General features: G+C 51.3%; 2 protein-coding genes across 3 annotated transcripts in view; one reads left to right on the top strand and one right to left on the bottom strand.

The window, feature by feature from the left end:
- Positions 1-335: 335 nt before the first annotated feature.
- Positions 336-10,020, top strand: Lhfpl7 (LHFPL tetraspan subfamily member 7). The gene is made up of 7 exons (XM_042268429.2): positions 336-502; positions 2,705-3,043; positions 3,310-3,389; positions 5,225-5,353; positions 5,496-5,712; positions 6,496-6,634; positions 8,465-10,020. Exons 5-7 carry the CDS (start codon positions 5,512-5,514, stop codon positions 8,716-8,718), a joined length of 594 nt encoding a protein of 197 aa, XP_042124363.2. The 5' UTR covers positions 336-502; positions 2,705-3,043; positions 3,310-3,389; positions 5,225-5,353; positions 5,496-5,511; the 3' UTR covers positions 8,719-10,020.
- A 3,083-nt stretch (positions 10,021-13,103) lies between these two features.
- Positions 13,104-26,793, bottom strand: part of Sgsm1 (small G protein signaling modulator 1) — a 73,833-nt gene continuing 60,143 nt past the window's right edge. The window contains exons 22-25 of one of the 2 annotated variants that reach the window (XM_076561187.1): positions 25,819-25,928; positions 23,965-24,061; positions 21,393-21,560; positions 13,104-15,084 (exon numbers count right to left, since the gene is read on the bottom strand). In XM_076561187.1, the coding sequence (XP_076417302.1) occupies positions 14,996-15,084; positions 21,393-21,560; positions 23,965-24,061; positions 25,819-25,928 (464 nt within the window). In that variant the 3' untranslated portion in view covers positions 13,104-14,995. The remainder of the gene's footprint in view (positions 15,085-21,392; positions 21,561-23,964; positions 24,062-25,818; positions 25,929-26,793) is intronic. The other variant, XM_042267636.2, reaches the window with a different exon arrangement.

A 26,793-nucleotide genomic window follows, 5' to 3' on the forward strand; every position in this document is an offset into this window, starting at 1 on the left:
TGCACCGTAGAATTCTCAGTTGTGTGCGTCTATCCATTTCTCCTTTCTACCTGAGCCTCTTGGAGGTGTATTCCATATTTTTTTTTTTGGTTGCGTTTTCATCATTTAGAACAAAGAGGAGTAAGCTCCCTTTATTTAACAATTGCTCAGGTAGCCTTATCTGTGCCTCCTCCTACCCAGGAAAGCCCCTCCCCCCATCCTATTTGGGTCTGGAGTTCCACTCTCAGCCGCCCCTCAGTCCGCACAGAGTGAAAAGTATTGATTTTGGGAACCAGGAAGGAAAACACGCCTGTGTTTACACACCCTTCTCAGACCAGTTCCTCACGTGACCCTGCTCTGCTTACCAGCCTGAATGTGACCCTTAAAGGAAAAGGGACCTTTTAAAAGCTCACAGATTTATGTTTAAGGACAGAGCTGGAGCAAGGGGAGGTCACGTGGAGAAGGTAACCTTGGAGAGGCCTGACCCGAGGTGTGGGGACCCTGGACAGAAGGGCCATCTGAGGTGAGGAGAGGGGGAGGAGCTGGGCTGACCCCAGGCATCGCTTAGGGGCCCCAACAGGTTTTCAGGGGGCTGTAAGAGGAACCCTGAACTAGTACACTCTTGTGTGCTTGGTTCTCTATGGGGTATGGAGCCTGAATGTGGAACACAGCCACGGGTTTAAATCATATTTTCAAAGGAACCCATACCTCCCAACGCTAAGACTGGTAACTGAAAGAGTCCATGTCTTGAAGGACCCTGTCCTCGGGTCTCTCCTGGCAGCCTGGTGCCCTTCCTTGGTGCCTTGTCCCATGCAGCTCTGCCATGCATACGGTTCAACTGCCCCAGGCTCCTGTTCAGCCACTGCTTCCTCTGATGCAGCCATTCCTCATCTGGGGCCGGGTTCAGACTCCCCTAATGCCACACAACCATCCCAGGTCCCCCCCCCCCCCCACCGCCACCCCCACCGCTTCCTCTCATACGCCGAGTCCAAGCATCTGCTTTATATTTGGACTTATTTCCTCTCTTCCCCAGTCAGGGGCAGGGTCCACTGGAGAGAGAGACTGTGGCTAACTTGTTCGATGTTCAGTTCCTAGCACCTAGGACTCTGGGATGTACTAGACACCTAATGATTAATGGGATGGATGGAAGGATAGCTGCAGGCATGAGTGGGTGGTTTGCTGCATTGGATAGGTACATGAGTGGATGGATGGATGGATGGATGGATGGATGGATGGATGGATGGATGGATGGATGGATGGATGGATGGGTGGGTGGATGGATGGATGGGTAGATGGATGGATGGATGGATGGATGGATGGATGGATGGATGCATGAATGGATGGATGGATAGTTGGATGAATGGATGGATGGATGGATAGTTGGATGGATGGATAGTTGGATGGATGGATAGTTGGATGGATGGATATTTGGATGGATGGATAGTTGGATGGATGGATGGATGGATAGTTGGATGGATGGATAGTTGGATGGATGGATGGATGGATGGATGGATGGATGGATGGATGGATGGATATAGAGGCCATAGTATTATGTCTATGGCCCTGTCTTGCTTACATGACCCTAAGCTCCATGAAGAAACAGATGACGTCATGTTCCCCACTATGTCGTATTGAGGTTGGTTGCGGGGTGGGGGTGGGGGTCACTGCGGGCTCAGGACTTAACAGTTAAAGGACCGGGTTCCAAATGCCTTCCTTCTATAAACAAGGACATCCAAGTCCAGAGAAGAATAGGACTTAGCTTCACAAAGGAAGTTCCCAGCGGCCACCTCTGTGTCCCTCTTCTCTCCTGAGACTGTTGGGGACAGGTCTTTCTCTTGGACCATCTTTGTGTCCTGGCTGGAGCTGGTGGGACAGTGGCCGATGCCCTAGCCTTGGCAAAATCTGGAGGATACTGGAGTGCCGGCCTCTGATTTAAATCCTTAGTGTCTCCAAGAACTTTAAGATGAAAGGCAGAAGGCCTGCTCTATGAGTTTGAGTCTGAGCCTCAACTTTACCAACACCTGTGGGTAGAATCGCATCACTCACCGGTTGCTAGCCCGGGATTCCTTCAGCCCTAGGGGCCAGCAGGATGACTCAGCATGTAAAGGTGCTTACCAGCCAAAGCTGTTAACCTGAGCTTGGTTGCAGGAGGAAATGACCTCCCTTAAGTTGTTCTCTGACCTCCACGTGCACACCGACACCCACTCCCCATAGGCATAATCTTTTTTTAAATGAAATTGAAAAGTCAGATCTAGACAAAGGAGAAAGCATCCACTCTGTCTCATTCAGGCTCCCTGTAGGTGGATACCAGTAACTGGAGCCTGGTGGAATGTGCTTTGGGGTTGTAGAGCCTCGCTTAGCTTCCTGGGCACCTGTTCAGTGGCTGTGATTTTCCAAGGTGATGCTGAGGCTTATCGAGTCTTTTCAAGGACCCAGAGACACCAGGGCACCCTGGGACGGTGGAGGACGGGCTGCCGGGCTCCGCTCCCCAGTCTCTTTGGCCTGAAATTACACCCCTGAGATCAGCTGACCCATGGGAGGTGTGGGGGAAAGGGGAAAAATAAGTCCTTTGTCACCCAAGGGATGAGTCCTCATGTGCTGGCTAGCAGCCTCAGAGAGATTGCTAACTAATCCCAGAGCGAAAAGCTCTCGCAACCTGACTGTGCCCTTCCGCCCAGGCCGATCTCTCCCCATCCCCACAGAAGTCTCCCCTTCCACTTACCAGGATTGAGACACACTCCCAAGCCCAGATGTCCAGCTCCTCTGTACGACACACGCTGGGACCTGTGTGCTTCTTAGACACATGAAGAAACTATGGCCTGTAGCTGTGGCCATCTTGGCCCGGATCTCAGGTTAGAGGCTAGGATTCCCGGTCACGTTTAAGCCCTACTGGGCTCTGGGAACCCCCAAGTTCTACAGCTGCATCCCAGGCCATTTGCCGTTGGTGGGGACCCACTTTCTGACTTAGGCCTGAGGGAGCTTGAACAGGGCGCGCCACCACCACCACCAGCACCAGGGCAAGACTCCTTCCAGCCTGGACCAGAAGACAGCCTGTGTTACTTAGGTAAGGCTCTACTTTAAGCCCCCTTTGCTTTTTATTGTTATTGTTGTTGTTTTTAATTTAATTTTACTTTTCTTTAGAAAACGGGTCTTGCCGGGCGTGGTGGCGCACGCCTTTAATCCCAGCACTTGGGAGGCAGAGGCAGGCGGATCTTTGTGAGTTCGAGGCCAGCCTGGGCTACCAAGTGAGCTCCAGGAAAGGCGCAAAGCTACACAGAGAAACCCTGTCTCGAAAAAAAAAAAAAAAAAAAGAAAAAAAAAAAAAAAAAGAAAACGGGTCTTGATTGGGAGGTACCCCTCAAAACTCCCCTGCTGGAAACTTCAAATTCCTGTGTCGATGGCGTCTGGGGGTGAGGCCATGGAGAGGTCAACATGGGCTAGTGAGGTCAGGAGGGTGGGGCCCCAGGATGGTTAGTTAGTGGTTCTGTAGGAGGAGGAAGAGAGGGGGGCTGATCAGGCAGTCAGTGCTCCTGTGCAAGCCCCGCCCCCCAAAACCATGTAAAACACCCAGGTGTTGCTGAGTGTGGGCACATGCTTTTGAGCCCAGGAGAGGCAGAGGCAGCCCCATCACTGAGTTGAGGCCAGCCCCATTTGCATATGGAGTCCAGGACAACCAGACCCTTTCTCAAAAAAACAAACAGACAAAAGCCGGGTGCAGTGAGTGCATGCTTGCAAACCCAGCACTAGGGAGGCAGAAGGCGGTGGATGGACCCTGGGGCTCCATGGTCAGCCAGCAAGCTAATGAGCAAGCTCCAGGTCCCAGGGAGAGACCCTGCCTCAAAAACGAAAACAGTGGGGCTGGAGAGATGGCTCGGAGGTTAAGAGCACCGACTGCTCCTCCAGAGGTCCTGAGTTCAATTCTCAGCAACCACATGGTGGCTCACAACCATCTGTAATGAGATCTGGCACTCTCTTCTGTATACATAATAAATAAATAAATCTAAAAAAAAAAACAGTGAATACTCCTGAGGAATCACACCTCTGGCCTCTGTATACATGTGACTACATGCTCATGCATGCCCACACATACATATACAGGCAGGCATGCACACCATAAAACAATGAACAAGAAGAAGGAGATGGAGGAGAGGGGAAGAGGAGATTCTGGAAGGGGAGATTCTGGAAGGGAGATTCTGGACATTTTGTCAGACTCTGAGTAGATGCCACACAGTACTTTTGGTCTTCCCAACATCATGAATCAAATGATTTTTTTTTAAATAAATGATGCAGTCTGCAATATTGTGTTATAACAACAGAAAGTGAACTAAGATAATACCAAAGTCTATCAGGACTCCAGGGATCATGGGTCCACATTCCCAAATGCTCACAGCAATTCTGCAGGAGACTGAACATCTCTGTTATTCCCCCATGGTTCCCAGCATGGAACTAGGCAGGTGTGAGGAGGCAGGATCTTGGTGGCAATAAGAATGAACCCGGGAACAATGACATCCCACGGGACAGGAGCAGACGGAGTTCACAGACTCCCAAAATCGTCAGCTGCACCAGCTGCCCAAACCCCCGCCAGAGCCTAGTCTACCCTGAACAATGGACAAGTCCCAGGCCCTCCATGGAGAGCAGTTAGCTGGTGGGCGGGACAGAAACCCAGCCTGGGGGTATGGGGCTTCAGGGATGCCGCGCTGCTGGACAGGGCTGTCCTTTTGGACAAGGAAGACGTGAATTTTCTTATTGTGGTCAACTACCTGACTAGAGGTAACTTGAAGAACAGGCTTATTCTGGTTCACAGTCTGAGGATGCAGTGTCCACGGTGGAAGAGGGGGCAGGAGGGGCAGGAGGGAGGGACAGGAGGGGCAGGAGGGGCAGGAGGGGCAGGAGGGGCAGCCATGACATCTGCAGCAGGAAGCAGACAGAGGCAAAGGATGCTGCTTAGATCACTTTCTCTTTCTCTTTTTCTTTCTCTTTCTCTTTCTCTTTCTCTTTCTCTTTCTCTTTCTCTTTTTCTTCCTTCCTTCCTTCCTTCCTTCCTTCCTTCCTTCCTTCCTTTCTTCCTTTCTGTTTGTTTTTTGAGACAGGGTTTCTCTGTGTAGCCCTGGTTGTCCTCGAACTTGCTCCATAGATCCCGCTGGCCTTGAACTCAGAGATCTGCCTGCTTCTGCCTCCCAAGTGCCGGGGTTGAAGGTGTGTGTGCACCACCACTGCCCGGCTTCACTTTCTCCTTTTTATTCAGCCTAGGCCCCCAGCTTCACATCACCCACCATTCAGGATGACCTCTAGATGACCTCTCACGGAGGCTTGCTGGTTGTAGAACTTGTCAAACCGACAGTCGAGATTAACCAGTCGCAGGAGACGGAAAAAGGTATGCCTGTGTGTTGTGTGTGTGTGTGTGTGTGTGTGTGTGTGTGTGTGTGTGAGTGAGCAAATGAACGGGGACTGGTGTGTCCCCGGGCTGGGTCACCTCATTGTACCCTCTTCACCTCTCATCTTGTCTTGACCCCTAGACCAGCCACGTTCCTGATGGAGGTCGGCGTGTGGGCTGCCCTAGGACTCTCCCTCACAGGCATGTCTGGCCTCAGCCTGGTCTCCCCTGCCTGGTTCCAGAGCTCTTCCTTCTCCTATGGTGTCTTTGTGTACTGCTCCTGGCCACAGGGTGACCGCTGGAACCAGAGCTGTGTGACCTTTGGGTCCCCGAAGGACATGCCTGGCTTGGCCTGGAAGGTGAGACACAGTTCTCCCAGGGCTGCTGGCTCCTGAGGAGTGGGCTCCGAGCGTCCGTAGCTTACCACCAGCTGTCCCAGTGTGTGAGCACATGGTTTCTCAAGCCCAGAAACTGTCAGAAACACCCAAAGAACCTTCCATAGGGTTCTGGGCTACAACTCTGAGCTTTGGGCTCTGCAGGCATCGGGTAGGGTGGACTCTGTCTAGAGGCAGCTCTTAGCCCTTGAGAACCTTTGTGCAAGCCAGGAAAAATCACCTTCTTCAAGACACCATACTGCCACCTGCTAGGAAATCGCTGCCATCCACAAGCAAATCTGGGGCGGCTCTGCAATATACAACCTGCATCCCCCGACATGACTCCACTCTAAGCACTGCGGGGGGTTAATAAATGAAAGATGAGGTGTTCAAGTCGTTATGGTTACGCATGTCATGGCAATCAACAGTGGGGAGGGTGATGAGCAGGTACTTAATCCAGCACCTAGGAGGAATATTATACAGCCTTCAAAATGGATCACAAAGCTGACATTGCAGATTAGGGGCTCCTCCTGGCGATGCTAGCAAGTGCTTAATAAGGGCAGGATGTAGTGGTTCACTGACCCGGATTCTGCTTCTGTTTATTTGATTAGCTGTGTGTCTTAAGGCAAAGGGCTTACAATCTCTATTTATAGGGGAAATGGGGTTATAATAACACATAGCTGTTGGGATCATTTCAGGGACTCACTGGGCAATAGGCAGAGTGATTGCCACGTGCCCCATCCCACCTCCCTCTCCTCTCTCCCGAAGGTCTCGGCTGCAATGCTCCTGGGAGGCTGGGTCCTGCTGGCCTTTAGCGCTCTTCTCCTTCTGGCCTGGGCACTGGCCCCGAGAAGGTTGTATCCTGGGAGGGGCCCTGGTCCAACACCCATGGTGCAGGCAGCAGCAGGTAGACTCCTGCACACAGTGCTGAGATCTTGGAGGTGAACCCCATCAGTGAACTGCCCCCGTCCTTCAGCAATTCAGGACTTGGGGACAGGAGGACACACAGTGTTGAAGCCACCCACACCTGGCCTTAGCTGACCTCGTCCTGTCCACTCCTGTGTTTCTCTGTGGTCCATCCGTTCTGTACCTTGTTTACCAGAGCTACCACTGCACGGTTGGATAGGCGGTGCGCCACCCAAGGATGCCCAATCAAGAGCCGAGAAGGTGCTGGGGTCCAGTCCTCGCTTCCCTTCGGCTTCAGTGGAGAAGGGTGGCTCTTCTCTAGGTCGCTGGGAGCCTCTGGGTGGGGTGGCCTGAGCCCCACGGTGGCTCTCATCTAACTCACCCTCTACCCCTCCCACCCAGGCCAGAATAACAAGGCCCCACAGGCTGGGGTTCCCGCTTCCTCTCCTGCACTGGCCAACGTGTCCTCCCCCTGCCCTCCTGCCCCACAGACAAGCCCAGCTGAGGGAAACCAGACCCAAGCAGCCGACTGGCTTATCCACCTTCCAAGGGCTTCCCATGGCAGGCAGAGGGAAACCCAAGTGTCTCTCTCTCTCCTGCCTCAGCCCTCCCCGTCCTGGCCTCACCTTTCCAGCTGCCGGCTTCTCTCTGATGCTGTAATCCCACACTCATGCCACGGTCCTCTCCCATCTCTGCAGGAATCTGCTTGGACCTTCCGAGCAGGGAGCTGCTTTCTCCTTCTCAGTGGGAGGAACCCCCCACCCCCAGCCCCGCCCAGCTGTCTGTTCATTTTATTTCTAGCCTTACTGTCCCCACGGGAGTTTCTTTTGCCTCTATTTTGCAATGGATTCTTGGGAAGAATACATCTCGATACATAGTATGGAAGCTCCCCAGGAATCTGCAATTTGACACCCCAGGATCTACCCTGATGCTCTGGGGGTGGGGGTGGGGGAGTGAGGAGGGTGACAAGCTGGGCAGAAACAAAGTATCACTCTCTGGCAGAGCTCTTTCCTGGGGGTCGATTTTCACTTAAACATTCGCAAAGCACATCGCAGAAACTCTGAAACATAATTTCCTGTATGCATGGTATAGAGAGGGAACCTAGGACCTTGGGCATGATGTGTGTGTGCCTCAGTCTCTAGTGGGTGGATGGAGAGATGGGTCGATGGATGGATGAGTGGGTGCATGCACAGAGAGATGGGTAGATGGGTAGGTGAGCAGGAAGGTGGGTAGATGAGTAAGATGGGTAGATGGGTGGGTAGGTGGTTGGAAGGATGGATGAATTGATAGTTGGATGTATTTGATGGATGGATGGATGGATGATGGATGAGTAGGTGGGTGAATGTATGCGTGGGTAGGTGGGAGAGTAGATGGATGGGTGTATGTATGTATGTATGGGTGGGTGAATGATGGATGAGTGGGTAGATGGATGGGTGGGTGGATGGATGGATGGATGGGTGGATGGGTGGATGGGTAGATGGATGGGTGGGTGGATGGATGGGTGGGTGGATGGATGGGTGGGTGGATGGATGGATGGATGGATGGGTGAGTGGGTAGATGGTGGATGGATGGGTGGATAGATGGGTAGGTGCATGGATGGGTGGGTGGATGAATGTGTGGGTGGGTAGGTGGGTGGGTAGATGGATGGGTGGGTGAGTGGGTAGGTAGGTGCATGGAAGGATGGATGAATTGATAGTTGGATGATTGGTGGATAGATGGATGGATATGTAGTGGTGGTAGGGCGTGGCAGGGTATTGGGTGAGTCCTGGAACGGTAGGTCATCCCAGAAGCCTTTGCCCAAACACTGACTTTCCTTTTCTGCTGCCCCCAGCGGCCTCCACCCTTGTAGGTCTACTGGTTTTTCCAGCCACTCTGGCTTCCCCATTAGCCAAAGAAGTCTGTGAAGGCTCCCGCACATACTACGGCAGAACATGCCAGCTGAGCTGGGGCTACGCCACGGCCATGTTCAACACGGTCCTCACCAGCCTGCTTGTTGTCATCAGATGGCCTCGAGTGACCGCGATCCAGAGGACAGCCACCCCCTCCTCTAGTGACACTCGGGGAATCACTCTCGTGTCAGAATAAGCAAAGGAGCATCACTCAGGAAAAGCAAAAGACAAACAAGAACAAGCTACTCTACAGTCATATGAAATTGTTACATACATGTTCACATCCCACCTCCTCTGCTTCCCTGCTGTGTGACCTCAGGCAAATCACTTTCCCTTTCTGGACTCATTTATTCTTTGGTAAATTGGAGGTTGGCCTGATGCCTACTTAGTGGAGTTGTTATGAAGGACTTTGATTTGCCACATGTAAATGGAACATGTTGTGCCATGTCTGTCACGGTGTCCCTGGCTCACAGCACTAAGGGGACTAGGTGAGAATTAAATATATGGGCAGAAAGCACAGAGAGCAACCCTGGAAAGATGGCTGTCTAATCCAAAACGCTTTTTGTTTTTGTTTTGATTTGTTTTGAGACAGGGTCTCATGATGTAGCCCTGATTGTCCTGGAACTCTTGATGTAGACCAGGCTGGCCTCAAACTCACAGAGATCTGTCTACCTCTGCTTTTCACATGCTGGGATCAAAGGTGTGCACCACCACACCCATCTAATCTGACACCCTCTTGTGTGGGCAAATTCTTTTTTTCTCTCGTCCCTTATAATTCCTCCTCTCCTTCGGAATTTGAGTGTCTTTATTTCCCAGGAGCTGTTTAGTGAATCTGTTGTGTGCAGGATGCTGTCCCCTGCTGGGAGGGGCTCAGAACCCATCCCACCCTCCACATGAGTAGAACACTGATGAGGAAACCCTGCTATTTCTGGGGGCTCAGAGGCCTTCCATCTGTTTCTGATGTCTGCCTGCCTGTCTGTCTCTAGACTTTTTTAAAAAACAATTTATTTATTTATTATGTATACAGTGTTCTGTCTGCATGTATCCCTGCAGGCCAGAAGAGGGCACCAGATCTCATTACAGATGGTTGTGAGCCACCATGTGGTTGCTGGGAATTGAACTCAGGACCTCTGGAAGAGCAGCCAATGCTCCTAACCTCTGACTCATCTCTCCAGCCCTGTCTCTAGACTTCTTGTCTGTGATGTTTTATGTTGATTGTCCAGTTGACAGGACCAGGAATCACGTCAGGAAGCAGCCTCGGGCATGCCAGTGAGAGACTTTCGTAATGAGGTTGAGCAGGCTGGGAAGATGCACTTGAACGTGCAGCACCATGCCGGGGGCTGGGCTCCCGAACTGCACAAAAATGAGAAGGTGAGCTGAGCACCAGCGTTCATCTCCCTCTGCTTCCTGCCTGTGCATGCAGAGTGACCAGCTGCTTCTCACTCTGGCCGCCATACCTTCCCCACCACGATGGGCACCGTGGACCAGAATAAACCTGCTGTAGAATATCATTTTAAGGTGTGTTATTTTGTTTATGTTGCATTTGTTTAGCTCCGTCAAGCTGTGTTACTGTGCCTGTCTAAAACACCTGGTTGGTCTAATAAAGAGCTGAACAGCCAACAGCAAGGCAGAAGGAAGGATAGGTGGGGTTGGCAGGTAGACAGAATACATAGAAGGAGAAATCTGGTAGAAAAAAAAAAGAAGTAGCCAGAGAAGGAGGAGGACATCAGAGGACAGCCACCCAGCTACACAGCAAGCCACGGAATAAGAAATAACAAAAGGTATACAGAAATAAAGAAAGGTAAAAGCCCAAATCAAAAGCTAGATGGGATTAATTTAAAGTTAAGAAAAGCTGGCAAGAAATAAGCCAAGCTAAGACCGGACATTTATAGTTAAATATATAAACCTCCACGTGTGTGTTTATTTGGGAGCTGGGTGACGGCCCCCCCAAAGAGTAAAACCAACCAACAACCAAACCCCCTGAGACCACTAATCTGTCATCCATTTGACAGGCTCTAGAATCACCTGGAAGACAGACCTCTGGACAGGCCTGTGGGGGACTGCCTTGTCTGCAGGAAATGAGGGCCCAGCTGCCCACAATGGTTGGTACCACTCCCTGGGCTGGGATCCTGGAGTGTGTAAAAAGGAGGGGGGGCCGAGCACCAGCACTCTTTGCTCTCTTTTCTTTACTGGGGATACGGGGTGAGCCTGAGCTTTCAGGTCAGCCGTCCACAAGCCCCGCTGGGACGATCTTTGCAGATGGACACAGCTGGCCTGACAGAGATGGGGGCAGATGGCTTGGAGGGTCGTCCTGTAGAGCTGGGGTCCGAAGTCCCCAGAGGGCAGACAGGGACAGACGACCCCAGTTCATTTGGCACTGTGAGAAAGTGACCCCTATTTCCATTCCTCCTTTACAGCTTGGGACACGATCCTCACTGGGCTGTGGTGTATCTTCAATGCTTCTCACATCCTTTCTCTCCATTAACTCTCTCTCTCTCTCTCTCTCTCTCTCTCTCTCTCTCTCTCTGTGTGTGTGTGTGTGTGTGTGTGTGTGTGTGTGTGTGTGTGTTCTAGTGTGGAGCACGAACGTGTGAGGCCAGAGGTCAGCCTGGAGTGCTGTTCCTTGGGTACCATCTGTCAGGTCCAAAGGAAACTCCAAGTCCCTGAACTCCAAAGGGCAGTCCAAATATCCAGAAATGAGCTCAACCTGGGCTACAGGCGGCTTCCTGGTGGTTAGATCAAAGCCAGAATTCCTCAGGGACCTGGGAAGCTGGTTCCCCTTTACCAAAATTAGTCATTTTCCTTACCTCTGACAAAAAGGACATATGGCTCTCCAGTTAGTATATTATTAACCGTGGTGCCTATCAGCATAATCAAGGTCTGTGCCGGCCTCCAGGCTCCCTCAGTCCACACTCACAAGCACTTGTTATATACCTCAAAGCTCCGACAACAGTCTCCTGGCCCTCCCCTCCCCTAGCTACTCACCCTTCTTATAGCGTAGCTATTCTAACTACCCACTATGCCCCTGCTAATCTCACTGTGTTTTCTCTGTCCTCTACCCCTGTTATTTCCCCGTCTCTTGCAGACAGCCCCAGCCACGTCCAGTCGGTTGGCTATGTTCAGCCTACTTCTTCCTCTGCTCTGGACCCTTCCTGATGCCTCCGACTGATCTCTCCCTCACATCTAACAATACACCCTTCCCATACCACGGAGTGGTCGCGTAGTCCGTTCACACACCATCCACCTGTTTTGAGACAGTGAATCTCAATGGCAGGGCTGGTTGGCCAGGGAGCCACTGGATTCCTCCATCTCCCATTTCTCTGGCACTGGCATTCCAGATGTGTAGGGCCACACCTAGCTTTTTTATGTGGGTCCTGGAGACCAAACTCAGGTCCTTGGGTTATTAAGTATTTTGCCCACTAAGCTGCCCACACTGGACTCTCTTCCTCAACATCCTAGTTTGAATCTTAAATGCTGCCAGCTTAGTGTGAGGAGGAGGCAATGGACCCTTAAAAAGACAGGGCTGAGAGGGAGGTGTTTGGATCACTGGGGGGGGGGGGGGGACACTGGGGGCGTGTCCTTGAGGGTAACTGTGGGAGTCCGTCCTGTGGCTGGCAGTTGAGTGGCTTTGCTTTATGAAGGAAAGGGCAGAGGGCTCTGGGCTCAGAGTCTCTGCGGAGAGAGAGCATTTCAAACAATCATTCTCACAGTTTCCTGCTGCCTGTGCCAAAAGTTCTGGCTTCCTCTTTGTGCTTTTAAAAGTAAGTTGGTGTAAGGACACTGTAACTCTGGAGGTGAGCGGGACACTGTGCCTCTGGTGGTGAGCGTGACACTGTGCCTCTGGAGGTGAGCGGGACACTGTGCCTCTGGAGGTGAGTGGGACACTGTGCCTCTGGAGTTGAGTAGGACACTGTGCCTCTGCAGGTGAGCGGGACACTGTGCCTTGGGTGGTAAGCAGGACACTATGCCTTGGGCAGTGTGCAGAATCACACCCAGTGAGAGACTTGGACATGAGGGATGACGATGTAGGTTCAGGGTCAGGGAGAACCTCCTTGGTCATCGGACTGGAGAAAAGAGTGTCTGCCAAGGTCAGAAATGGACAGCACCCCCTCCCGCTGCCCCGCTTTGGCCAACCCCCCTTCTACTGGGGCCTCCCCTGGGAGAGGAGGGGGAGGGGGAGGGAAGGTGACTGGTCCCACCACGCTGACATGAGAAGGTGAGGGCCTCCCAGATGAGATAGGGCCTGCCTATAATCACAGCACTTAGGGGGATCAGAAGTTCAAACCCAGCCTCAGCCAGCCTCTGCTGGAAAGGAAGGCCAAGGCTAGCCTGGGGTACATGAAACCCTGTCCACCCCCCCCCCACACACACACCCCTACACAAATGCTGGACGTGGTGGCACACACCGTTAATCCCAGCACTTGGGAAGCAAAGGCAAAGGAATCTCTTGTGTTCATGGTCAGTCTGCTCTAGAGAGCAAGTTCCAGGCCAGCTAGGGCTGCACAGTGAGACCTTGTCAAAACAAAAACAAAAACAAAAAAAAAAAACTCAAAGAAACAGCAAAATAACTAGACCCACACTTAGGTTTTTCCACTCGGCTATATTTGCTCTGAATAGAGCCACCTCTTCAGAAAACACTTACAAGACACTTGGGCAACACTAAGAAGAGAACTCCCTGGGCAGGGGTGGGGGGACACTCCCCCGAGGCCCAGCTCCAGGACAGGAGAAAACACAACACACAGACATCAGCTGGTAAGTGGAATAAATACGAGGCACTCAGAACCACAAGCACACGCGCTCGGGAGGCACGACGCGGGTCGGAGGGAGATCCTTGTGCTCTACTCCACACTGGCCGGTTACAAAAATAAATCAGGGTCAGGAGGTCCGGACCCAGCTGTGCTAAAATACCACCCCCTTGTGCCAGCGGCCCCGTGGCAAAATCAACGTTTATCGGACGACCCTTTCTCCTCCCATCATGGGAAGCCGGGGGGGGGGGGGGGGGGGGGGATCTGGCTGGGAGGCGACCGTGGTCACCAGGTGGCCTCCCTTCCTGCTGCCCTGGGCACACGTGGGGCTGTCCATGGAGATCCATTCAGGGCTCTCTCTCTGTCCACCCTACCCGCTGGGTGGAGGGCAAAGGTTTTGACTCAGGAGGGCTGACGAGAGAGGACATCACAAGCCTGCAGAGTTGGGGTTCAAGGCACCCCCTGGGGATGTTCCAAACGACTCATGTCTCCTCTCTATGAATTCCTACTTGCTATTCCTTGATTGCCCCAGAGGATGTATGTAGGTCCTGGGGATGAGATTCCGTTATGACTCTTGATTTCTGCTGTACCCACAGACCGCTCTACTGAGGGACAGTGGGCAGGTCCAAAAGCTCATTCGGGGTCGGTGTGTGGATCAGTGGGTCTTGGTAGGAAGGTGTAGAGGAACCATTCTCAGCCCCACTTCATGAGCCTCAGTCCCAGCTCACCATCATGGAACACAGACCAATCCCGCCACGGGCCAACCCCTGGCTCATCCCTCCTCTGCCCCGAGAGAACAAAGTGCTTAGAGAAGACTAGTGTACCTGAGCAGGGCTTCCACAAACACACACATATGCAGACTTCCACAGACACACACATCTGCAGGCTTCTGAGCCCAGGCCCACAGGTGATGGCTGTGAGGTCTCCCTTAGGGGAGGGTAGGAAGGGTCGGGCTCTCAGGAGTTCCTACCTCCCGCCTACAAACACTGCTTGGATCCCCAGGGCACTCACAGGATGCCTTCCTAAAAAAAAAAAAAAAGAGTCTCCTGGCAGTGGGCAGAGAAAAGTCAGAAAACACAGAGTGTGAGATCTGACTCCAGCAGGGCTGTAGGAAGCCGTGTGCTTCTGACAGGGTCATGGAACAGACCTCAGCATGAAGAGAATGGACGGGATAGCTGGTAGCCCCTCCCCCAAGCCAGTGGTTCTCTGGTGGGGCACATCTGCTGTGCAGGGACATTTGGGTCACCTTGGGAGACGGTAAGGGTGACATCCGGTGGTTCGAAGTCAGGGATGATGCTCAAAGACATCGGGGACTTCAAATGTGAGTAACACCTAAGGGAGACCCTGCTCCAAGCCAGCCTGGCAGGAATGTTCTGGAACACCTTCAGAGGCCCTTCCTTGCCAGATGCAGAGGAAGCCCCAGAGGCCTCCTGTACAGATGAGGGAGGAACAGGGGACAGAAGAGGAACAACAGGCCCAGAGGCCACCTCCACATACCCACAACCCCAACTCCCAAGAGGGGGGAAATCCCAGTCTTGGGCAATCTTTGGTCAAACAGGAAAACGTAAGGCTGAGCCGGGCTCTTCTCTACCCCACCGCCCAACGGCCCAGGTCAAGAGTCTGGCTCTCTGTACAGAAGTCCGCACTGGTCCAAGAGACGCAGGACCTCATGCCGGGCTGCAGGAGGGGAAGGGGTGGACAGCAGGGATGCCTGGCCGCTGCGGCCCCTCACTTGTTCTCGATCAGAATCTGCACTTTGTGCACCAGGTCCCGCGCCAGCTGCAGGATCTGCTTCGCATTGTGCCGCTCAGCCATTTCTGCAAGAGAAGACAGCACTGGTGAGCGGCCTTGTGGGTCAGCCCCGGGGAGGGAGATCCCTGCGGCTCCTGGTGTGGACCCTAGGGTGTTCCCACCCCAAAGAGTGACTCTGAGAGGAGGCATGCACCTCCAGACCTTAGCTTCCCCAGCTGTAAAAAATGAGGGTCGCTACAGGAAGCCGCGGCACGTTACCATGGAAACATAAAGAAGTGATGCTGGCCCAGAGTGTGTGCTAGGAGAAGGCTGTGTCTTCCACCCTTCCCCAAAGGTAGAATGTCTGTGAATACCTCACAAGGTCTGTGTCAGGCCAGGCACAGCAGGGCCCACCTGTAATCCCAGCTGGGGCAGCTGAGACAGGAGGATTGAGAGTTGGAGGTCAGCCTGGGATACAGAGCAAGACTTTGTCTCAAAAATAAAAGGTAGTATAAAGCCTGTGGCAGATTCTTCAAGAGTCTGTGGGGATGAGGAAAGCCATGGACCGTGGAGATGAGAGAGGAAGAAACATCAAGGGCCACACAAAATGCTGAGCTCTTCAAGGCTTTGCACACAGCGGGATAATTGGAAGCTTGACTTTATCACAGAGAAACTATTTCCAAAAGAGAAAGAAAGCTAAGACCACAGTTCCTAAATCAGCTGCTGAGGTACCTCTAGGGTTCCTAGTCAACTCGGGGACACTGTGGGCTGTGGAGCATTTGGAGGGGACCTCGGCAACACTCAGCAGCTGTCAGCTCCACACACATGGCTGGGATGAAAAAGCAAGGGCTATGTGAAAGTCTCAAGGAAGCAGGAAATGAGGGGGTGCTGTTGTGTAACCCCATCATGAGGTGTGCAAAGCCGTGCACGGCCTGACAGGTGTGTATAGTCTACAACCAGTGCTGTGGATATTGCTCTATATAAATAAAACACTGATGGCCAGTGACCAGGCAAGAAGTAGGTTGCCAGGCAGGAAGTAGGTGGGACAAGGAGAGAGGAGAATTCTGGGAAGCGGAAGGCTGAGGGGGGAGACTCTGCAGCCACCGCCAGGACAAGCAGCATGTAAAGACTTTGGTAAGCCACCAGCCACGTGGCAAGGTATAGATTTATAAAAATGGGTTAATTTAAGATAAAAGAACAGTTAGCAAGAAGCCTGCCATGGCCATACAGTTTATAAGTGATATAAGCGTCTGAGTGATTATTTTATACGTGGATTGTGGGACTGCGGTGCTTGGGGAACCTGGAGAGAAGCCCTCCAGCAACAAACCGGTGATTTCATGAAGTGAGGGACGAAGGGAAATGGGGTTTCCTTCAGCAAACAGCTTCTGAGTGTTGAGCACAGGACAAAGGTGTCACATGGTTTGGACCTCACTCCTTACCACTGGGGACTTTGGCTTGCATGGGGTGCATATTGTAGAAAAGTTAGGGGTGCCCCGGACTGAGGAGGTTTGGGAACTTGGGGGTGTTGAGGCAGAAGGATTGGGCTGAGGTGTGGAATGTGTCAGGTTCTTAATCACACTTTCAAACTGAAACAAGCAAGATGTGCAACAGCAAAGGATGCTTAGTCAATTACAGGATATTCACGCGGGTGTATACTGCAGCCCCGGAAAAGAATTACATGCGGTAATTTTTGAAACAGTAGATACAACTGGGTTCTGTGAATGGTAACTACAGAAAATAAACAGCCATGAGAAAGAACGGATCGATAAGTGGAGGGTTAGGACAGTCCTTCGTGACCCAGGCCGGCCTTGAATCCACTGTGTAGCTGGCGAGGACCTTGAACTTCCGATCAGTTGAGGTTCTTTTTTCAAATTTAATTGAGTTTTTTGAGGATTTCATTCATGAGTACTATATTTACATAATTTCTACCTCTTGCTCTCACCCCCCAATTCCTTTCAAATTCCTGGCCAAGAATAATTATTATTGTTACATATGTGTGTGCCTATGGGTGTGCATATAAGTACTTCCTGCTGAGTCCATTTATATGCATGTGTTTAGGGCTGATCATTTGAGACTGGGTAACCTAATAGGGGGGTTCATTCCTGGGGAAGACGGATACTCTCTCAGTCTCCGTTAATTGCCTGTAGCTCTTCATCTAGAGGTGGCCGCCTTGCGAGTTTTCACCGGTCCTTGCTGGCTTGTCAACCAGCTGTCACTGCTCTGGTCTTGTGTAGGTGACCAATCCTTTTAGATTTCAGGGGTGCAGCTCCCCTATCATATACAGAAGACACGATCTCACAGCAGACATTCTGGTCCTCAGAAATAGCCTTTCACAGAACCCAAAACGTCTTCATGATAAAAGTCCTAGAGAGAGTAGGACTCAGAGGACACGTCTCTCCGTGATAAAGGCTCTACAGGAGATACCCACAGCCAACCTCATCCTAAGTGGAGAAGAACTCAAAGCCACCCCACTGAAATCAGGAAGGAGAGCACTGTCCACTGTTCCTACTCCTTTTCTTTTTCTTCTTTTCTTCTTCTTCTTTTCTTCTTCATCTTCTTCTTCTTCTTCTTCTTCTTCTTCTTCTTCTTCTTCTTCTTCTTCTCCTCCTCCTCCTCCTCCTCCTCCTCCTCCTCCTCCTCCTCCTCCTTCTTCTCCCTTTTTCTTTTCTTGATTTTTTGAGACAGGGTTTCTCTGTGTAGCCCTGGCTGTCCTAGAACTCACTCTGTAGCCCAGGCTGGCCTCAAACTCACAGAGATCTGCCTGCCTCTGCCTCCCGAGTGCTGGGATTAAAGGTGTGCGCCACCACCACCACCACCACCACCGCCTGGCTTCCCCACTCTTTTTCGATGTGTACTTTAAGCACTAGCTGGGGTAAGAGTCCAGAGAAGGAAAGTAAATGGACACAAACTAAAGAAGCCAAACTAAGCCAGGCAGTGGTGGCACATGTCTTGAATCCCAGAACTCGGGAGGCAGAGGCAGGTGGATCTCTGTGAGTTTGAGGCCAGCCTGATCTATAGAGTGACATCCAGGACAGCCAGGGCTACACAGAGAAACCCTGTCTCAAAAAACAAACAAAAAAAGAAATCCAACTATTCTTATTTGCAGATGACGCCGCACTGTATATAAGACATGCTAAACATCCTACCACAAAACTTCTAGAGATGATCAACACTTTCAGCAATGTGGCAGGACACCTAATGAACTTACAGCATCAGCAGCCTTCCTACAGCAAATACGCTGAGAGCTGAAAGAGATCATGGACACACTCCCCCTGACAACAGCTTCAAAGAAAGTCAAATATCCGGGAATAAACCTAACCAAACAGGTGAAGGACCTCTACAACAAAGCTCTTTAAACTTCTGAAGAAAGGCTGAGAAAGACCCCAGAAAACAGAAAGACCTCTCCCCCATGCTCTTGGATTAGTAGAATCAACACTGTGAAAAATGACACCTTTAACAAGAGCAGTTTACAGATTCGGTGAAATCCCAATCCAAACCCCCATCCCATTCTTCACAAAAGTGGAAAGAAACATTCTAAAACCCACAAGGAACCACAAAGTCCCTGGATAGCCAAAGCGACCCAGATCAGAAGGAACAATGCTGGGGGGGGGGTGGATTAACATTCAGGTTTCAGAATATATTACAGAGCCACAGTAATAAAAACAGCTTGGTCCTGTCTTGAAAAAAATGGAACAAAACAGAAGACCCAGGCATGACAGCAAATATCTCCAGCCATGTAAAATAACTGACAAAGACCCAAAAGCATACATCGGGGAAAAGAGTGTCTTCAATCCATGTCCCTGGGAGAACTGGGTGTCCACATGCAGAAGAACGAAATTAGAACCATATCAATCACCCTGCACAAAACTAACTTCAAATGGATCAAAGACCTTGTGCTGGATACTTTTATGTCAACTTGACCCAAGCTACAGGCATCCTCGACTGAGAAAGTGCCTCCATAAGATCAGTATGTAGGCAAGCCTATAAGGCATTTTCTTAATTAGTGATGGATGGGTGTCTTAGGGTTTCTATTGCTGTGAAGAGACACCGTGGCCATGAAGGAAAACATGTAATTGGGGTGGTAGCTTACAGTTCAGAGGTTCAGTCCATTATCATCATGGTGGGGAGTGTGGCAGTGTGCAGGCAGACATGGTGCTGGCTGCCTCTTCATCAGAAGGCAACAGGAAGTGGACTGTGACACTGGGAGCAGCTTGAGCAAAGGAGACCTCAAAGCCCACCCCCACCCTGACACACTTCCCCCAACAAGGCCACACCTACTCCAACAAAGCCACGTCTAATAGTGCCACTCCCTTTGGGGACCGTTTTCTTTTAAATCACCACAATGGGGGAGGGCCCAGCCCACTGTGGGTGGTGCCATCCCTGGGCTGCTGGTCCTGGGTTCCATAAGAAACCAGGCTGAGCAAGCCATGAGGAGCAAACCATGAGAAGCAGCTCCCCTCCATGTCCTCTGCATCAGCTCCTGCCTCCAGGTCCCTGCCCTTTCCTCCCCAAGTTGCTTTGGTCTTGGTGTTTCATCACAGCAAAAGAAACCCTAACTAAGACAAACTTCAGTGTAAAGCTTGAAATACCAAAACTGCTAGAAGAAAGCATAGTCAGTCCTCTACAGAATATAGGTATATGAAAGGACTTCCTGGGGTTGGGGATTTAGCTCAGTGGCAGAGCCCTTGCCTAGCAAGCACAAGGCCCTGGGTTCAATCCTCAGCTCCAAAAAAAAAAAAGAAAGAAAGAAAGGACTTCCTGAACAGGACTCCATTTGCTTAAGAATTAAGGTCAACAATTGACAGGTGGGACCTCCTGAAACTGAAAAGCTTCTGTACAGCCAAGAAAACAACCACTGAGTGAAGAAGCAGCCCGCAGAGTAGGAGGGAGTCTTCGCCACTAATTCATCTGATTAATTAAAAAAGGGGGCTGAGACCTGCACAGAGAGTTCTCTGGAGGAGAAATAAAAATGGCTTGCCAGGCATTGGTGGTGCACACCTTTAATCCCAGCACTCGGGAGGCAGAGCCAGGTGGATCTCTGTGAGTTCGAGGCCAGCCTGGTCTACAGAGAGAGTTCCAGGAAAGGCAACAAAGCTACACAGATAATGAAAATACAATACTTCAGACCTTCTTGTGTTTGTTTCCCGGCTGCACTGCCACACCCGGTTTGTTTGGGTGTGGTGGTGCTGGGCTTCTCACACACTGCAAACAATCAACTGAGTCACATCCCCAGCCCAGGGACTGCTTTTGTTTGTTTGTTTAACAACTGCACTCAATCTCTGTGGCTTCCTGGTTGGTTTCTGGTGCTGGTGAAACTCACAAAGTCTGCCAATGTTAATTTCTTAGTTTTGGTGTCGAACATTCCAGAAACACGTAAATCAGCAACAGAAATGAAGGACACTAAGAAATGACACCACTTGGTTCCATATCTATAACTTTCCTAATAGATTAAAAAAAAGTCCTAAATTTAAAATTTTAGTAGATGACTAAAATCCAAACTTACTCCAAGAGAAAAAGCTGACTTGAAAGAGATCTAGCAATGTGGCTGAGGTAGGTCGCGGGTGGTTTTCTTCTCCTTCTGGAACCTCCTTTGGTCTTTAAGTTTTGGGGTGAGATGCCAGGGGTGAAGCCCAGAGCCTAGTGTTTGCCTGTGCTCTGTGATGGAGCTGCAAATCAGCCCTCGTTTTTTAGCATTTAATTACCCTTTAAGTGGCAATAACGCCAGCAACTGCCTTGCTTATTGGGCCCCTCCCGGGGATAGGTACCCGTGAAGGGCTTTTCCATATCTCATCATTAATTCTCGGGACTTCCCTTGAGGGAAGACGTGTTTGCAGCATTTTTCCCCTGAAGAACTGAGGCCCAGAACATGACGTCATTTAGACAAGGCCACACCCGGTGGCCCGCTGGGACCAAACTCTAAACACCTATTCCTTGCCACTCCAAGAGCATCCCTCTGCCCACTTTCCCTACCCACGATCTCCTATGGGGCAGACCTTGATATTTCATAGATGAAGTAGATATTCAGAGGTAGGGTAGTACCTTGTCACTGGGCACAGCTAACCAGTGGCAGAGCCAGGTGCTGCCCCCGAACCTCAGCATGGAGAAAAGCACCTGGACTGGAGCATGTTGAGATCCCAGCAGGTCCCTTGATATGGCACTAAGGGGGCACAGAGGACTGGGGAGAGGCTCAGTGAGTAAGGGCACTTGCTGTGCAAGCGGAGAACATAGGTTCAGGCCCCAGCACTCAAGTGTTATGTGCATGCCCTGGTGAGCTGTGGAGGCAGCAGGGTGGAGGCAGGGGAATGACTGGGGCCTGTCAAGCTGCTGGCATCTGGAGCCCCGTACCTGGGGAGCCCCACCTCCCAGTCCCGTGCCCAGTCCCGCCCCTTGGTACCGTTGAAGAACTTGATGATGTCTGTGAAGTCCATGTTGTTCTCCAGGATGATGTCTCGGTAGACTTCCACCAGGGCCAGTGCGATGAACAGCACATAGTGGGCAGAGGACACGTGCTTAGCTGCCCAGATAGTCTCCCACACGGAGAAAACGTCATCATAGACCAGCTCTGTGGGACACGACACACATGAGCTTAGGATCTGGTCCAGGACAGGGTGCAGGACCTGTCCTCCCTGCAAGTGTCCCACTTCCCTAGGTGACAGTCCCAGACCAGCCCTGCGCTCATGCAGCAGGTAGACTTCAGGCTGGGTGGCAAGACACTCAGACCCTGCCACCCGACCCTCAAAGCCCGAGTTTCCCCATTTATGGACTTGGTCTAAGGTGCCTGTGTGAGGAATCTGAGGAGGTGTGGGTTTGACTGCCAGGGACCTGTCTCTGACCTGCCCACACTGCTGTCTTTCCTCTCCTTCAGCCGTGTTCATGTGTGGCTCTCAGTGGCCGAGTACACAGGCAGGCTGGCTGCTGCCTCAGGGCGATGGAAGAGCCGTGAAGACAGTGGTTCTCAACCTTCCTAATGCTGCAACCTTCTAATACAGTTCCTCGTGGTGTGGTGACACCTGTCCATTATTTTTGTTGCTACTTCATAACTGTAATTTTGCTATTGTTATAAGTTGTGATGTAGGACTGGAGAGATGGCTCAGAGGTTAAGAGCACTGACTGCTCCTCCAGAGGTCCTGAGTTCAATTCCCAGCAACCACATGGTGGCTCACAACCATCTGTAACGAGATCTGGTGCCCTCTTCTGGCCTGCAGTCATACATGCTGTACACATAATAAATAAATAAATCTTAAAAAAAAAAAAGTTGTGATGTAAATACCTGATATACAGGATGTGTATTGAACATGCAAATTGAACATAATTAAAGCATAGTGATTAATCACAAAACAGTATGTAATTATATTTTGTGAAATACTTGTTTCTAACTACAAATAGATGAAATTTTATCTTGAAGCACAGTGTAGCATGGGTAGCAGTGTTAATGTAACAACAGTAAACCTACATGGCTACATTTTGCAACAGTATGCACAAAAAAAAAAAAAAATCAGCATCAGTGCCAAGATTGAGATTGCTTCTCCAGTTCCTAAAACCATTGGAAATATGTTTTCAGATGTTTTAGGCAACCCCTGTAAAAGGGTCGATCAACCCCATAGGGGTCACAACCCACATGTCGAGAGCCCCTGCCTTAAGAGCAAGACTACCAAGTCCAGTAGGCTGGCATTGGGTCCCAACCCTTCACTAACCAGCCAGGGGCTGCGGGCTGGTGCTGTCCCTTTCCAGCCTCTCCACACCTCACCTTTGCATGGGACCTACCTGCTGGTCACAGCAAAGGAGCAGAGATGCCGTGGTCAGTGGTACTGCACAGCGCGGGGCAGGTGGCTAACACCGCCACACAGATCAAGTGTTCCCAGCCCCATCCCAGGTTTGCATGATGGCATGCATTCAGAGGGGACATCCCTCCTAGGTCCATCATGAAATATGCTTGAAGTCCCCTCAACTGAATTGTTCTTGGTCTCTGCTGAACAGGAAGACAGGTGGGAGGGACTCGGCCCCAGGGAGGGGCGGAACCAAGCTTGGGCCCTGGCTCCCCTATTCCTAGCTCCATATTTGACTTCTTAAATTTCCTCATCTATGAGTGTGTGTGTGTGTGTGTGTGTGTGTGTGTGTGTGTGTGTTCATGTGCAACTGCATGTGCATGTCTGTGGAGGTGAGATGTTGATGTCAATGTCCTTCTCTATTGACCTCCACCTCACGGAGCCCAGAGCTCACCGGTTTGGCTGGGCTGGCTGGGCTGGCTGGCCAGCAAGCTCTTGTGGCCACCTTGCATCTGCCTCCCCAGCACTGAATCACAGACATGCCACATGCATGGCTGCACTTGGCTTTCCAAATTTTTTAAATTATTAAGTTAGGGGGACACACAGCACAGCGCATGTGTGGGGGTCAGAGGGCAACTTGCAGGAGTAGGTTCTCTCTTTTAACCAAATAGGTTCCAAGGATCAAACTCAGGTCATCCGGCTCGGTGGCAAGTGCCTTTACCGTCCCAACAGCCGGCATGCCTGGCTTTTTATTTGCATGCTGGGATCTGAACTCAGGACCTTATGCTTGTTCAGGTACTTTATTGCCTGGGATATCTCCCAAGGCCCTGAAACAGGGATTTTATGGCTCCTACTGCATAGCCATTTTGTGGTAAGGCATGTGCCAAAATGGACTGTGCAAATGTTCTGTGGTGATATATTGTGTACTCCAATATATATATAAGACACAAGGAAACAGGGACTCGCTTTCTTGAGGCTGAGGATTTCGTAGAGGCAAGCTAGTGGCTGGCTCTGTCCTCTGATCCCCAGGTAAACTTTATTGGGGTACACAATACATCCCCACGATGTTCTCTCTTCTGCCGCCTTTACCCCGGTGCCCTTCATTCCCGTGTCCTCTTCAGCCTCCACTTCCCATCATAGCCACCCCAGAAATCCTACTGTAAGGACTCCGGGGACGAGCCCGTGGGTGGCGGTCCGTACCTCGTTTGAAATCCAGCAGGAACCAACGGTAGCAGAAATAGAAGTGGGTGTAGTCCCCATTCTGATGCATCAGCTCGAAGAGCTCCGAGTCCAGGATCTGATGGAGGGAGAGCAGACCGTCAGCCCCCCCTGGGAAAGGGCTGGGCCAGAGGACACTGCAGAATCCAATGTGCTGCACGCCCACTCTGCACACCCGTCAGCTCTCAGGTCGGGTCAACAGTGAACAAAACGGTGCATATAGACTTCTCTCCAAAGAGGACTGACAGCGGCCAGCATGGGGCTGGCTCACGATCGATCGGGGAAAGCCAGTTAGAACAAGTCGACAGGCTCACACACACTGGGACGGCTAAGATCAAAGTGACAGACAGCAACAAGTGTCGGCAAGGATTGGGAGTAATCAGCACCCTCACGCAGGGCTGCTGGGAACGCAGAATTGCTGCCTCTGCTTTCCCAGTGACGGCCGACAAAGCACACCACCATGCTCGGCTTTTACACGGTGCTGGGATCTGAACTCTGGTCCTTTCCCTTGTGCTGGGCCACATCTCTAGTAGTCTGTCTGTCTGTCTGTCTGTCTGTCTGTCTGTCTGTCTCTCTCTCTCTCTCTCTCTCTCTCTCTCTCTCTCTCTCTCGTGTGTGTGTGTGTGTGTGTGTGTGTGTGTGTGTGTGTGTGTGTGTGTGTGTGTAGGTCAGAGGACAATGTGTCAAACTATCTCCTTGTACCTTGTGGGCTCAACTGATCAAACTATAGTCCAGCAATCACTAAGTCACCTTGTTTCTCCAACCTTTTGTATCCAAAATATTTGGTGCCTTTTTTTGAATCCCACCAAAGCAGCAAGAGCCACCTTGGGCTTGAGCTCTCCCTACGGCACTTAAGAGTACCAGCCTGCGTGGATTTACCTGCAGAGCTCAGCCCGTAGCTGGCCGCTGGGCTTGCCTCTTGTAGATTCTGATTGGCAGCTAAAGCCATGCAAATCAAAACAACTTTGAGATTTCACCTGACCCCAGTCCAAGTGGCCAAGATTGACAGAATAACCCACAACCAATGCTGGCCGGGGTAGCGAGGGGCACACTCACTGTTGGTGGTTTGAGATGCAAACGGGTGCAGCCACTGCGGGAATCAGTGTGGAGAGCTCTCAACCAGCTAAAACCACATCTAACTGTATGACCCAGCTCTAGCACTCCTTGGCACACGCATGAAGCCCTCAGCATCCTCCTCCAGAGCTCACTGTTCCTCTATTCACAATGGCCAGGAGATGGAAGCAACCTAACGTCCTTCAACGGACAAACGGAGGGTGAGAAAGTGCTAATCCACACAGGGGAATAGGATTCGGCTCTAAAGGAAAAGGGAACCATGAGTTTCAAAGGTTAAGTGGATGGAACTAGAAAAAGATTGTATTGAGTGAGGTAACCCAGACTCAAAAAGACAAACAAGGTGTGCTCTCTCTCATCGGACTCTCTTAGCTCCGAATCTCCAGATGCGAGTCCACGGTGTCGAGTCATTGCAGAACAGGAAAGGTAAAAAGGGGATCACTGCTGGGGGGGGGGGGCGGGTCAGGGAGCGACAGAGAGGGGAACAGAGGGGTCCACGTGATCTGAAGGGGGGTAGGGAAGATGGAGGCCTCCAATTCGGGAAGGACGGTGGTGGGGGAGATAAACACAGAAGGAGGAGGATAAAAATCAAAGGAAGGATGCCTGAAGAAGTCGTGAGGAATCACACTATTAGCTAGGAGTTTGAGCGTGCAAGCACTCTATCCGCTGCACCGCACCCTCAGCCTGCACACGGCTCAATCTTAAATTATTCGGCTGCACGCGCTGTCTCCCCTAAAGCCAGAGCAGGAAGCCTCCGGGTCCTACCTGGATCAGGGACCTCATGTTGGCAAAGTGCGTGTCCATGGCGCCTCCATGGGGGAAGTTTTGGTTCATCCTCTTCATGAGCTCCGTGAAGCAGCTGAAGGCCAGGGCCTCTGGGGACAGTGTAAGACAGAGGGTTAGTGGGGCCACGGCCTCAGGCACTGGAGCTCCTGAAGAGACCACCGTGTGGAGCAGAGGTGAGCAGAGAGGACGCAGTGGAGGCCACTCTCTCGGATGCTCAACCGCCCTCAGGGCGTCACAGATCTCGCCTCCGAGGCGCTGGGGAGGCACAGCCTCTATTCAGACACAGACACTCCTCTGATAGGGTCCCCACTGGTTGTGACACGAAGCCCACACTGCCTTGCTGGTCTCCATAATCCTTTCCTTCAGAAATTCTACCCAGTTGATGGAATTCTCAAGTCTGGAAGTCACTGTGCTCAAAAGCAACTGTTGGGGACGGGGGGGGAGCGGCTGAGGAGATGGCTCAGTGGTTAAGGGCACTGACTGCTCTCCCAGAGGACCCAGGTTCAATTCTGAGGTCCCAGGTTCAATTCCCAGCACTCACACGGTGGCTCACAACTGTCTGTCACTCTAGTTCCAGGGAACCCAACACCGTCACACAGACATACATGCAGGCAAAACACCCATGTATATACAATAAAAATAAATACTTAAAAACAACAACAACAACCATGGACACAGCAAAGGCTTTGGTTGGTGCTAGGTAAAGAAGAACAAACGCCTCTGGCAGATGCTGCTTAGAATATCTATTTACATTTATTAAGACAGTAGGGGCCAGAGAGATGGCTCGGTGGTTAAGAGCACTGGCTGCTCCTCCAGAGGACCCGGGTTTGATTCCCAGCACCCACATGGCAGCTCACAATCATCTGTAACTCCAGTCCCGAGGGCTCAGTCATCCTCTTCTGGCCTCCTCTGTAGGCACGTGGCTCACAGACACATATGCAGGCAAACCACTCA

Source organism: Peromyscus maniculatus, chromosome 23 (genome assembly GCF_049852395.1).
Source record: "Peromyscus maniculatus bairdii isolate BWxNUB_F1_BW_parent chromosome 23, HU_Pman_BW_mat_3.1, whole genome shotgun sequence".
Lineage (NCBI taxonomy): Eukaryota > Metazoa > Chordata > Mammalia > Rodentia > Cricetidae > Peromyscus > Peromyscus maniculatus.

What these genes read in the sequence shown, in the direction of transcription:
- Lhfpl7 (XM_042268429.2), top strand. Translation starts at nt 5,512, where the DNA reads ATGGAGGTCGGCGTGTGGGCTGCCCTAGGACTCTCCCTCACAGGCATG. An exon ending in TGCCTGGCTTGGCCTGGAAG is followed by an intron (nt 5,713 to 6,495) that starts GTGAGACACAGT and finishes TCTCTCCCGAAG; the next exon opens with GTCTCGGCTGCAATGCTCCT. An exon ending in CATGGTGCAGGCAGCAGCAG is followed by an intron (nt 6,635 to 8,464) that starts GTAGACTCCTGC and finishes TGCTGCCCCCAG; the next exon opens with CGGCCTCCACCCTTGTAGGT.